This window comes from Coffea arabica, chromosome 7e, assembly GCF_036785885.1.
Source record: "Coffea arabica cultivar ET-39 chromosome 7e, Coffea Arabica ET-39 HiFi, whole genome shotgun sequence".
NCBI lineage: Eukaryota > Viridiplantae > Streptophyta > Magnoliopsida > Gentianales > Rubiaceae > Coffea > Coffea arabica.
Window position 1 is genome coordinate 7,585,757 of NC_092323.1, and position 13,325 is coordinate 7,599,081.

Genomic DNA, 13,325 nt, shown 5'->3' on the forward strand with positions numbered 1-13,325 from the left:
AAAACACATGATGTGGACAGAGCTAGCGCTGGTGATGATTGTATTAAACGTTTTCAGCCTAAAATAACAGAATATGGGATGTTTGTGGCTTGCCCTGTTCTTTTCATTGGGTTTACACTTTACACCCCATTCTAGCTTAGAGTCCACTCATGGGCCACAAATAAACATAAGAATAATCAATCACCTGCCAACTCGCTCAATCTCTGAATTTGTTTCCGTACTCGGGTATCTACCTGTAACGTCGCAACTTCTCACTGACGATCCACCAGTTGCTTCTAGGGTGCGCACACTCAAATTGTGCGTGAAATTTACAAAATTTTGTTCTAAAAAAAATTAGATTACATCCTTTGGAACTGAACAAAACCTGCTCAAATGGATTTTCTGATGACCGTTTGAGCCTCTTATCCCCTGAATTGCTACGTTCGGCTATGCGTCAATACTTAGTAAGTACATTTTTCTGGCAAGAAAAATTCTATCAATGGCGGATATAAGGTGGGGGCACGGGCCTCCATTGCTCCCCTTAAATTCCTATAATATTTATAAAATTTTGATATAATTTCAAATGTCCCTCAAAATTTTCTTATGAAGGAAATGAAAGAATCACGTAGTCCTCTAAGTTGGTTCCTGAACTAATATTCTAGAAGAATATGTGGTCTACAAAGTTCCATTTGAAATAAACTAAAAAAAGGCTTTTCATTTTAATTTGTTGGTGAATTTTTTTTGCTTAAAAAACTAGAAAAAGAATAGATAAAAAATTTTAGTGTTTGCTCCACTGAGAATTTTTTCTGGCTCTGCCACTGAATTATATATAATTGTTTGAACTGATTGATTGGTTGGGGTTCCTTTTTCCTTTATTTTCCTCGTCTTTTCTAACCGACCTATGATTAACGAGTCCAGTGCTGGCTACACAGCTGCAGCATAATTTTATGGCTTCAACATCGTAATTACAGCTGTTCCTCTCTCTCTCTCTGATGGAAGGGATTATACTAATGATTTTTGAGGACTGGGTTCATATACTTTATTTGTTAATTATTCCAGAATTCCCTGTCAGTAATAAAATATTTGTTCATCACATTTTCTTTGGGAACCTAACAAGACTTTGTACGTGTTGAATTTTCGATATACCTAAAACAATGTTGAACAGTAAAGAAGGTGAACGGAGATCATGGACGTAGATCCTCCAAAAAAGTTTTAATACGTTGATGGCTTGAAAAAATGGTTTGTCTATCAAATCATGCAGGGACGGTGAACCTCATAATTAATCTTTAGCAAGCAGAAACCAGAAGGATCTTCAGATGAACAACAACCGATCGAATACTATGCTGAACGAGAATCATACGGTAGTAATAATTTGTAGCTGTGTATAAATAATAAATCATTCACACTTGAGGAGAAAAATTTGAGGTTTTCTCAGATGCCAATCGTAGTCATATCTTAGATTGATAGCATAACCTAATCTGCAGGGACACAAGGGCCATTACCATGTTAACTTCCGACTCTTGATTGATCATCTTGCATTGGAGAACTTACTCAACAAACAGGACAACCAGCCTTTCCTAGCAACACTGAAACTTCCTCTAGAATCACTATGATTCCTTCAAATGAGGGCCTCAGGGAAGGATCATCGCTAACGCAGTTCTCTATCAACCTGCAGATAGAAGCGATAGCTTAATTGGAGTTGGAAAGCAGCTAAACGCAGTGAACTTCAAGATGATTAATAATTCTACCATGTAAGTTGTAACAGATGATCATGGCTTCCCACTGAAAACTCAAGATGATTAATGATTCTATAACTTTAGTCATTACTTTCCTTAAATGCTATGATAATATTTACTTACTGAACAATTCGTCCGGGACAACGGCTTAAATGGAACTTCTTCTCTGAATCAGCAAGCATGCATTCAGTGTCGATGTTACTAACATGCCTCCCTTCAAGCATCTGCAGTGCCATCATCCAAAAGAAACGGGAACAGAATCAGAAATCATGGAAAACTCTTTTAACTTTGAGTGACAGCTATCTTCTTCTCCTAAATTAAGGAGAGTCTTTCGAAATTGGCTGGTGCCAGATGCGTTTCAAATTTCCAGACTTAAAAGAGTTTTCTGGCCGTTTATGAAATACAATCATAGTCTGGAAACTGAAACGAACTTATAACATCTTGGTGATACAGTTATAGGCGAATGCGGCCCAGTCATTGCAAAATGCCCTTTCTGATCAAGTTTATCAACTGGCTTTGGGTTCAGACTTATTGCTGGTGAATGCACATTAGGACCATAATACCCTAAATGGACTTAATAAGTCTTACAGACCTATCTACTTCACAAATCTTTGTGGCCCTATAACATAGAATACCCAAGAAAAAGGACCAATCATTGTCAAATATCATAAGACATCACATTAGATGATAAAAAGGGAATGAATTTCACCTGATACAGTAAAAAACCGAAAGACTGGACATCTTTCTTGGGGTCGTTTCTGGCGATGTTAATGCTTCGCAAGCTGTCGTGATTTTGTCCTGTACAGCAATAGATGGTCAATCTTGACCTTTCTGTCGAATACTTGAACAATGAGTGGTAATCTTATTAACAAACATCATGGCATACTTGAGTCTTGATTTGTGTGAATCTGCTCATAAAGCATTTGAATCCAATATTCACCGATCTTCAAATGCCCACCTTCATCTTGCAACAAGTTCCTGGGATAAGGAAGAAAAGTCCTAGTGAAAGATCAAGAAAATGGTAGTACAAGGAAATGGGTTACACCTTTCTTCTTGCTTTCCTTTAGGTTACTAGTCACTTGGAATATTAGATGCTTCAAGGGAAATAATGCTCCACGCTCATGGAGTAAGATAGACAAAAAAGTTACTTTTAAGCACTCGCACTTACAGTGATCAAGCATTCTTCAGATAATTGTTTATGATGAAATGTTTTGACATTCTTCAGCCAATATCTCACGAACATGTCTAAATACGAGCAGTGTGAAATTCAATTGACGAGATGAGCTAAGATGAGGTGGGTCATGTGGAAAATGGTTTTGGTTAAGCCAAAGACACCATGTATTTACAAGCCTACAACGAACCTACCTGGGATTCAAATTATTGTGAACTATGGGGAATCGCTTGTGCTGATGAAGGTAATTCATCCCCCTGTCAATTGATTCAAGTAACAAATCTCAGCTTAAACTTAAGGGCCAACTTTTCACAAGCAACATGTCTCTAAACCATAAAAACATGATACCCGTTCCGTTTCAATGCTCAAAATGGAAGGTACATAATCAATAAACTGTCAACATTATATTTATTTAGCAGAATTAACGCTCAGCTTTGGGTTTTGACATGCATTTGGCAAGATGAAACTGTAACGATAGCAAACAAACATGAATGTAGAATAAGATCAATGAAACGTCACATCTGAGATTGGAATTCTTCAGGTTAATAAACATAGAATGACTTCAGGAAAAATACCTGGCAATGTCGAGTGCATAGCGCAGAGCAGTTTGAGCGTCAAGACGAACTTTGTCAGCCAAAATATCATTCATGTTTCCCTGACATGTAAACCAAGAAATGATTCAGACTTTGCTACCTTCATCATCAACTCAATTGTGCATAGAAAAACATCTTACACAGCAAAGACGATCAACCCTCACAGCAAAAGGTAGACCTAAAGGATATTTCAGTTGAGTAAAGGTCCAATATATTCAGTAAAAGTCTTAAGTTTCTCTTTTGAAGTTTTTGAATGTTCACTAAATAGACCAGATGACAGAATGACTGGCCAAAGACCAATTGCATCAATAGTACCGAATGCACTGTGGAGGGCGGAAACTTATATTCATCAAATTTCATCCTTGTATTTCTACAAAATCAAGATCACTTCAAATATCCTACTCACTGAAAGCAAACCTTTCGTGAATCAGAATAAACCCCCAAAAAAAAAAAAACAACCATAGATTTGTAAAAGTATTTGAAAACTTACTTTTGGCAAGTACTCCGTAATTAAAATCATCTCTTCATCGTGCACACTTGATCCAAGGAACTGTAAAATATTTGGATGCCGAAGTTCCTTAAGCAGAGTGTCATCCTTGGCAGACAAAACCCTGGATCAAGTTCAACTTGGCATCATATCAGCACTTCAAATTTAAGGTGAATAACACACTAAGAGCTATTGATTCGAGTTCAGCAGAAGTAGGAAAGAGAGACAGCGTGGAAGAACAAACATTTTCACCGGATGAGATATGTGTCTTTTTATTATCGTTTTCACTACCCATGTTCCTCGCCACTTGACCTTTTCAGATTCACCGAACAAACCCTGGAAAGCACCAATCAAAAACACCACTTCTTTCAGGAAACTAACTTTAATAGAAGACTAGCACAGCTTTGACAGGACCATAAACATCACTTGATGCCAGACATACTTTGACAGGACAACTAACTTTGAAGGAATAGTTGAGCAGGAAGAACATGTGAATTTTCTCTGAAGAAATTCAGACGCAGAAAACAGTATGGGCAGTCAACGATTTTTGTTTCAAAGCTTGTAAAGAATAATATATAGCTTGGATTATTTTACATTCTTTCTGCATTACTATAAACTATTCTTACTTATTTTTAAGGCACAGTCTCTACTTAAGTCCACCTATTACAAATGATGTATAAGAGGTTGCATTGCACTACAGCTCAAAAATAAGTTAGTGGTAGTGATTGGGGTTTCAACTGAAATACAGTTGCTCTTTGTGTAACTGTCTAATTATCAGTGCTTGGGCAGGGATAAGAACAGAGTATTATCCACCAGGCATAAGATTACCAACTCTTAGGCAAAGACAAGCACTCAATAATACCCGATACAGAAGATCTATATGTAGAACTAAGTCAGTAAATAGATATTGGAATCAAGCCCATTTATCAGATAATTCATTGCAAATTTGGAGCTCCGTAAGCCGCAATCAGTTGCTGCTCATACTCTTTACCTGTTCAATCATTGACGAATGCTGCAACTTCAGTTCAGACATGTCAATATTCACCTCATATGAATCTTCTTCACGGCGGATCGTCTGCATTATATGTTATAGAAATATTATCAATGTATATAATGCGAATCAATTATAGGACTCCAAAAAATACATAGTAAAGCTGTTAATATCCCCTGTGGTTAAAGTCCACAATTCCTAGTCTAAAAACAAAACACTTAATGCAAACATGTAGCCTTGAATCGAAATTTATTTATCAAACCATCAAAAAAGACTAAAGCAAATTTATCATTATTACCATGGAATGATCATTGGTGGAGTCCTTGCCGCCATTGACTTCCAGGATCCTGCATATATCTCGATGTCCATACAGTCTTGCATCTGTTAAAGGCTTGATAATCAAAAGTAAGAGGATTATGATCCTTCATCCTTCATAATGCCTCTCTCATAGCAAACAGAGGTAATCATCTTAAGAAGCATTGAGTAAGGCTGAAAATCAGAACATACGTCTTTCGTTTCTGCAATCAAAATACTTGGCATACATCTCTTGGCTATATAATCACTGCCCGCGCCAACGATAATACTACTCCACACACATAAATTTGCTCAAGTTCTTAGTCTAGTCTAATTTTCTGTCCTAGTTCGGTTAAAAAAACTGGGTTGTCTTCATTTCCCTTCGAATGATACAAAGGAATAAAAGTAAACATAAATCACAATTGTTTTAGCTTCATGAAAGTTTTTAAAGACACATAGCTTGAAAGTCATATCTTATACTGTGTCAAACTTACTGTCCTCTGCCACCTATCTTGAAGGTTAACTTGAGCGTTGTAGGCCAAAAGAAGCTCAACAATGGAGGCTTGGCCCTCGCTGGCAGCAAGATGAAGGGCAGTTCTTTTGTCATAATCTTGTACATTAGGAGATATACCATTTCTTAGCATCTGATTTAGTCCAACTCTATCCCCTCTAGACGCGAAACTCAAGAAGTTTCCTATTAATTGCATATCGAAAACATCTGTAGGATCTCCATGGTAGTTTGGATTCGACATTGGGATCAACAAATTTCAAGAATGTAGGAACCACTTGTTGCGTGATATCCAGTTGATCTCCAATTCAAGAATTGAAATAACAGGAGATGACTTTATATCCACTTAGCAACTATCAAGTGACTTCTGAGTGGGAGAGTTGGCGGTTAATTCTAAGGAAAGGAGTTTAGGATTTAACGACGGTTACGCACTTAACAGGAAAATACGTTATACTTACATACTACTGTATAGATGTATTCATGAAATGTTCAACCTCCAGCATTGAACAAACGTCAAGATGGGGTTTTCTTTTATATTTCCTTTTTGACTTTTGGTTTGTCCGGGCCTTTAGTGCTAGCAATTGAGTTAATTAGCTTGCAAATGGGAAACTGGAAGAATAAACGAAAACAAGGAAATATCAAGTAGTACCTTTGCTTTAAAAGGAAAAAAACAAAAAAGGCTAGTTCCTTTTCTGTATGTCCCTGTATCAATTTGCGGTATTTTTTTTTTTTTTTTATCAAGAATTGAAGTACATTTCTTCTCTGTGACTTTATCTGCGTCAACTTATGGTGCTACTATTTTGATTTTTTTTTTGGGGTATTATGATGGGGCACCACAAACCCGATAACAGTACAATTGCAACGTGTCGGGAGAAGGGCTAGTGCGGTTGGGGTTTGGCACGATTCGCTTCGATTATTATATTTTTTATATTATTTGATGTACAATTACATTACATTTTATATTTAGGATAAATGTGATGTATATAAATAAAATATTTGATGCATATTCAATAAAACATTATAATGTATTTATACACCAAAAATTTAAACGTGTACAATGACTAAATGGAACGCACGAAATATAATTGTACTGAATCCTTGTCCCAGCATACCAGCATGTACAAAATCGCGGATAACGCCTGTAAAGCGCGGTAAGGAGTAAGCTTTTAGTTTCACGCTTCCTTTGGTGAGACGGGTGATAACGTTAACATGCAGAAAAGGATAATTCTTGAGTCGATTAGACATATTAGTCGACAACCAAGTTCAAGTTCGAACCATATTTTACAAGCACTTGAAACTTTGATAGTACAGGTTAGGTTAACCAGGTCTATGCCAAACAATTGCTCCGGAAGAGAGAGACGTTAAATTAAGCGGTGACCTCTTCAATCTAGATGATTACCTGCAGGATGCTAAGTTTTTATATATTGTTTTGCAAATATTTTGTTAAGGAGATGTCACTAACTATATGGATACTTGTAATAAATAACTCTAATTAATGTCTTTCTTGTCTATAATGATCACTAGATGATGACACAAGCTCTTGATTGCAATCATCTTACATTCATCCTTGACTGGAGTGGTTCACGTATGATACCCATGCAAAAATCTTTATTGGTAGCAAACAAATTTCCTTAGGTTGACATATCATGGCTTTGCAACGTTGGATCCTTCAATCAGCATGTGTTCTACTTTTTAATATCCATTTCCTAATTAGAGGGCATCATTTTTATATCATGGCCAAGATTCATACCAACAAATGACATCAGTCCATCGTATTGTAATGCAAATTAGTAATCAAAAGAACCCGTGCTTGATTGCCTCATGATTTGCTCATAAAAGCAATTGACATTTTTCACTCATTAAACAGCCAACCTCAGGCTTCAGGCTGAACAGAAGCACAGACATTGCTCAAGAGAATTTAGGCATCTGTAGATACCCCATGGAAGGCGGTGATGGCCCATACAGCTACACTCAAAATTCTGAGTACCAGGTAGTAATCTATTATGTCTCGAATTTACGTTCTTCTTTTTGGATTAAGAAAAGGGAGGAACGTAATATCTAATTTTAAACTGATGCAGAAACAATCACTGGATTCAGCTAAGCAACTGACGAATGAACTGATTGATCAACATCTTGATGTTGGAAACCATCCATACTCTCTCAGTAACTCATATCGAGTTGCAGATTTTGGGTGTTCTGTCGGTCCTAACACGTTCTGTGCAGTGCATAACATCATTGAAGCTGTTGAAAACAAATACAAATCCCAAAAGATGGAATCACGGACGCCAGAATTCCATGTCTTCTTTAACGATCACGTTGGCAATGATTTTAACACACTCTTCAGAAACATTCCTGCTACTGGACGCTACTTTGCAGCAGGTGTTCCGGGTTCTTTTCACGGGCGCCTACTTCCTAGTTCTACGCTACATTTTGCACACTGCTCCACCGCGCTTCACTGGCTCTCTAAGATCCCGAAAGAAGTGACGGATAAGAATTCCCCTGCATGGAACAAGGGCAGAATCCACTATGCTGGAGCTGCTAAAGGAGTTAAAGATGCATATTCAACTCAGTTTGCAAAAGATTTTGATTCTTTCCTGAGCGCGAGAGCTCAGGAGCTCGTTCCAGGAGGATTGATGGTGCTTGTATCACTTGGATTCCCGGATGGAGTCCAGGTATGCGAGTCCAGTATGGGAGAAAATTTTAACATTCTCGGGTCCTGTTTCCTGGACATTGCCAAAACGGTGAGGAATTGGTCCCGCTAAATCAAATTTCACCCAATCAACTCTCCATCTTTCAATTCTTACTTATTTGAAAGTTGAAACCCATCATTTACTTGCAGGGAATCATCACTCAAGAGATGGTGGATTCATTTAACTTGCCGTTTTATTATCCATGGCCATCGGAACTGAAGTCGCTGATTGACGTAAACGGATTGTTTGAGATTAAGAAAATAGAGAAGTTGGTCGCCCCAACAAGACAAGTAAAGCCGGACCTTGCTGTCTGCGTCCTTCACCTTAGAGCTATCCTCGGGGAACTCATCAAGAAACATTTTGGTGAAGGGATAACGGACATCTTGTTCAAACGTCACACGAAAAAGTATGTCGAGAGTCCTATTGTGTCTGATGGGAGGTATTTTAAAGAAACTAGCTATTTCGTCTTTCTCAAGCGGAAAATGAATTGTGCATCCTAGTTCTTCAGAAGAAATTCCATACCATTGCACAAAGATGGTTCTTGTGTACATGCTATGGAAGCAATATTACTAATCACTGGTTGTATGAAGTCGTCTTATATTCCAATAAAATTAGCTCGGTTATCTGTGAAAGATTTTCTTGAAGCAGCAAAATTTAACTGTCAAAAATTTATCGAAGTGCAATGTAGCTCGCAGGAGATACCCTCGTAGGCCAAGACGGTGCCGAAGGCTTGATTCTGTTTTTAATACTTGACAAGCAGAGTTGATAAATAAGATGTACGCAAGCAGGTGAGCATGAAGCAAAAGTTAGAGGAAACACTAATATCTTATGAAATCGATATCCACAGTTTCAGCCTCGTGTATGAATTTTCTTGCCGGTGCCTAAGCTCCAATTTGTCAGCTTAAAATCCTGAGAAAATTAAACTACCAGCACCCCCAGCATACACACATCAAAGAAGCAGAAACAAACTAACAAAGAGTATGATCCACCGTTTGTAGGTAGCCCAACTTCATTCCATTCATCTAAGATTAGCAGTGTGATGAGGTAAGAAGCATTAGATGAAACAAAATCTCCTAGTACTTCTAATTGCTATTTTATAGTATCATTTGAAAGTAAATTCTAAAAGAAAGAGGATAGGTAAAGCTCAAGTAGACTCCTTTGCAATCTTCTCCGCCTTGGCAAGAACTTCATCAATCCCACCAACCATGTAAAAAGACTGTTCAGGAAGGTCGTCATATTTCCCATCCAAAACACCCTGAAGATTAAGAATTCAGTCAGAAAGAAAAAAGAAAATTTAAGAGACGAGTAGAAACTTTCTATGCTGAAGTACCACGGAAGTATCCAAAATAGTAGAATTCTCAATGAACTAATTTGACACAAGCAACAATATAGACTTCTTTCTCACTCAAGTGAGGCTGTCAAACCTAGCAAGCAGATCAAATTTACCTGAAAACTATTGATACTCTCTTTCAACTCCACATACTTTCCAGGTGCACCAGTAAAAACCTCGGCCACATGGAAAGGCTGGCTCAGAAAGCGTTGAACTTTTCGTGCGCGAGCCACAGTAAGTTTATCCTCTTCACTAAGCTCATCCATTCCCAGAATAGCAATTATGTCCTGCAGATTCTTGTAATTCTGGAGAACCTGCTGCACGCCACGAGCTGTATTATAATGTTCATCACCTAAAATGTGAGGAGATAGCATGCGAGAGGTAGAGTCTAGAGGATCCACAGCTGGATAGATGCCAAGCTCTGAAATCTGCAGTCAGGAACAATGGCAAGGTCAATAGATGGACCTGGTATAATATTTGTCACCTGGATAGATGGGTTCAGTCTGGAAACACCTGTCGAGACAACACAGTTGTGGCATCTAGGTGGGCAAAGGTGGTAGCAGGGGCTGGATCCGTCAAGTCATCAGCAGGCACATATATGGCCTGAACAGATGTGATTGATCCCTTCTTGGTGGTTGTAATACGTTCTTGGAGTGCTCCCAGGTCTGTTGCCAGAGTTGGCTGATAACCCACAGCAGAGGGGATACGACCCAGCAGAGCAGATACCTCAGAATTAGCCTGGAAGCAACCAGGAAAAACACAAATGATAACCTTGTAAGCAATATGGGAAATGAACAAAAACATAGAAGATGAAGAAGTGGATACCTGTGTGAACCGGAATATGTTATCAATGAACAAAAGCACATCTTGCCCTTCAGCATCTCGGAAGTGTTCAGCCACTGTCAATCCAGTAAGCCCAACACGAGCACGTGCACCAGGAGGTTCATTCATTTGACCATACACAAGAGCACACTTGCTTTCACTCTAAAATCCATGTAGGTTTTCAAAATGAGGCTAACAGTTCAAACTATGTATTAACCACAAACGAATAGATTCATTTCAATTGGGAACTGCAATGATTATAAACCTGCTTGTCCCCTAGCTTAATAACACCACTCTCAATCATTTCTCTGTACAAATCATTGCCCTCTCGAGTACGCTCACCAACGCCAGCGAAAACAGAGAAACCACCTAATTAACAACACATGCATCACAAAGAAATTAACCACAACAGTCAGTGTCACCCATGATAGTATGACATAGAAAAGACAAGAAAGAGTAGTTTTAAAAATAAATTCAAACCGTGAGCCTTGGCAACATTGTTGATCAATTCCATGATCAGCACTGTTTTTCCAACACCAGCACCACCAAAAAGTCCAATCTTTCCACCTCTTTGATAAGGAGCAAGTAGGTCCACAACCTGTATAAGGGAATTGGAATAGAAAATTATCTCCAAAGGGGAGCAAGCAGCTACAGATATTAAGAGAATAAGTAAACAGCTTTTCATGAAACCTTGGCAATTCAGAAAAAAAAAAAAAAAAAGCATCTGAAAAGTAACAAGTAATACAGTCTTTCTCTCTGGCTTTTATGTATAGAAAATTAACATGAAGATCAATATCATTTAAAAAAAAAGACGCATCAATTAAGATTGCAATTATCACCTTGATTCCAGTGACAAGGATCTGCTGTTCGGTTGCTTGTTCGACAAAGGTTGGAGCTTCTCTATGGATTGGGAGAAAGTGATCGGTTTCTTTTCATGTAAATCGATTTATTGAATACAAAAAGACAGCGGAAAAAGGAAATCCACAAGTTAGAAATGCAATGGCAGACACGAAATTGAAGGAAACATATCCTAATATAGAAGTAACATTAATTAATGCATGGAACATTACTTATATCACCCCTGTCGTCAATAGGCTCCCCAATGACATTCACAATACGGCCAAGAGTAGCCCTGCCCACAGGAACCTGCAATAACGGGCCAAAGAATGGAAGCACGAAATGTGAGCATTTTCCTTGCAAATAAGCATCCGTGAACACAACGAGGAGAAAGAAGTAGGACCGAAACTCGAAGTTACAGATTACATAATCATGAAACAATTACTTATTTGAGTACGAGGGACAAAACGGTTTAAGAAAAAAAGAAAACAGAGAGATAGAGAGAGAAATTACAGTGATAGGAGAGCCAGTATTAAGGACGCTTTGGCCACGAACAAGCCCTTCCGTACCATCCATTGCAATCGTCCGTACAGTGTTCTCTCCCAAATGCTGCGCCACCTCCAGTACCAATCTCATCGAGTGGTCCTTCACCTCCAACGCCGTCATTATCGGCGGCAACCCATCTTCGAACCGAACATCCACCACAGCCCCGATGACCTGGCAAACCTGACCAACTGCTCCGGCGCCGGTGAAATTTTCCGTGATCTTCCCTATTCCCTTTCCAGGCGGCTGAGTCGGGGCTTTCGTAGCGGCTGCTGAGGAGGCGGCATAGTTGGCCACACGGTGGAGAATGTGACCAGCTGGTGGAGGATTGTAGAATTTGGGCTGCAGAGAATAAGAATGACGTGTCGGAAGGCGGATGAGGGAGGACAGAATTTTCCGTATAGCCATGGCTAAGAACTGAGACTGAAGCGTGTGTTATTGGGGCGTGTTTATGGTGTTAATGGAGTAAAAGACGACGATGATGAGGGTTTCTTCACATTTTGAGTAGAAATTGGAAGATGAGAGAGTGAGCTGTGACTGAAGTATATGAGGCAGTACATGGTGTTTCTGTGGAATTCTCAGATGGATCCGGTCCACCACGGACCAAAACCTTAGGAAGCTTGAGTGGTTCTGCTACGTGACTTTTTACTTTTTAGATGGGTTCAGTTGTTCAAAACTGCAGCTCACGGTGGACGAGCTACAGGGAAGTGTTTTGGGCGCGATTTGGTGGGACACTTTGCATGGTACGACGACATCTGCGGTGGACGGATTCAATGCGTACTTTGAGTGCCACGTGTTCCATGGCTGCTGCAACTGAAAATAGCTGCACAAAACGGCGACGTAGCCACCAATAGGCCTAGTAACCAACTACTAGTAAGTACTTTTTTTTTTTTTTTTGGGATTGAACCCCTGACCTCCAGCATCACCTTTAATGGTGATGACCACTGGACCAAATGGCCAGTGGCACTACTAGTAAGTACTTAGACACCACGTATCGTGTGGAATGCGAGGTCAATGGTCCAGACCTTCCTTCCCATGCTTACCAATGTGGCTTCTTTTAAATTATGTAGCACATTCGTATAATCAGATAGTGATTCAGTTTTCATCGATTCTCTTGATTCAATTGGATCACCTCCTTAAAAAATAGATTAGAGTAGGAGTAAGAATAAATTGTGACGATTGACAAAAAAAAAAAGTTATAATATATGAATTCATTACACCTACAATCTCATTTAAAAGTATCATACTTTCCATATTTAAAAAGGATAAAATCTAATACGTGTGAGTCCACGACCCTAATGATTCTACAATCAATAGATTACACCTACAATCCCATTAAAAAGT

General features: G+C 38.8%; 3 protein-coding genes across 4 annotated transcripts; 1 reads left to right on the forward strand and 2 right to left on the reverse strand.

Annotated features, from left to right (window-relative positions):
* Positions 1 to 1,341: 1,341 nt before the first annotated feature.
* On the reverse strand, positions 1,342 to 6,118 carry LOC140011211 (serine/threonine-protein kinase 12-like). 2 transcript variants are annotated; one of them, XM_072059928.1, is made up of 11 exons: positions 5,746 to 6,118; positions 5,256 to 5,348; positions 4,958 to 5,041; positions 4,211 to 4,302; positions 3,970 to 4,090; positions 3,462 to 3,541; positions 3,081 to 3,143; positions 2,602 to 2,693; positions 2,425 to 2,513; positions 1,839 to 1,939; positions 1,342 to 1,648 (listed from the first exon to the last, which is right to left on the reverse strand). In XM_072059928.1, exons 1-11 carry the CDS (start codon positions 6,001 to 6,003, stop codon positions 1,531 to 1,533), a joined length of 1,191 nt encoding a protein of 396 aa, XP_071916029.1. In that variant the 5' UTR covers positions 6,004 to 6,118; the 3' UTR covers positions 1,342 to 1,530. The 2 variants fall into 2 exon arrangements, with proteins under 2 accessions (XP_071916029.1, XP_071916030.1); XM_072059929.1 differs by lacking the exon at positions 3,081 to 3,143.
* A 1,519-nt stretch (positions 6,119 to 7,637) lies between these two features.
* Positions 7,638 to 9,081, forward strand: LOC113699443 (loganic acid O-methyltransferase-like). The gene is made up of 3 exons (XM_072059734.1): positions 7,638 to 7,749; positions 7,838 to 8,500; positions 8,599 to 9,081. The coding sequence occupies exons 1-3, from the start codon at positions 7,699 to 7,701 to the stop codon at positions 8,947 to 8,949; spliced, it is 1,065 nt and encodes a 354-aa protein (XP_071915835.1). The 5' UTR covers positions 7,638 to 7,698; the 3' UTR covers positions 8,950 to 9,081.
* A 337-nt stretch (positions 9,082 to 9,418) lies between these two features.
* LOC140011171 (ATP synthase subunit beta, mitochondrial) lies at positions 9,419 to 12,773 on the reverse strand. The gene is made up of 9 exons (XM_072059733.1): positions 11,952 to 12,773; positions 11,672 to 11,747; positions 11,441 to 11,529; positions 11,082 to 11,199; positions 10,867 to 10,970; positions 10,605 to 10,763; positions 10,293 to 10,517; positions 9,896 to 10,207; positions 9,419 to 9,704 (listed from the first exon to the last, which is right to left on the reverse strand). The coding sequence occupies exons 1-9, from the start codon at positions 12,387 to 12,389 to the stop codon at positions 9,594 to 9,596; spliced, it is 1,632 nt and encodes a 543-aa protein (XP_071915834.1). The 5' UTR covers positions 12,390 to 12,773; the 3' UTR covers positions 9,419 to 9,593.
* Positions 12,774 to 13,325: the final 552 nt, after the last annotated feature.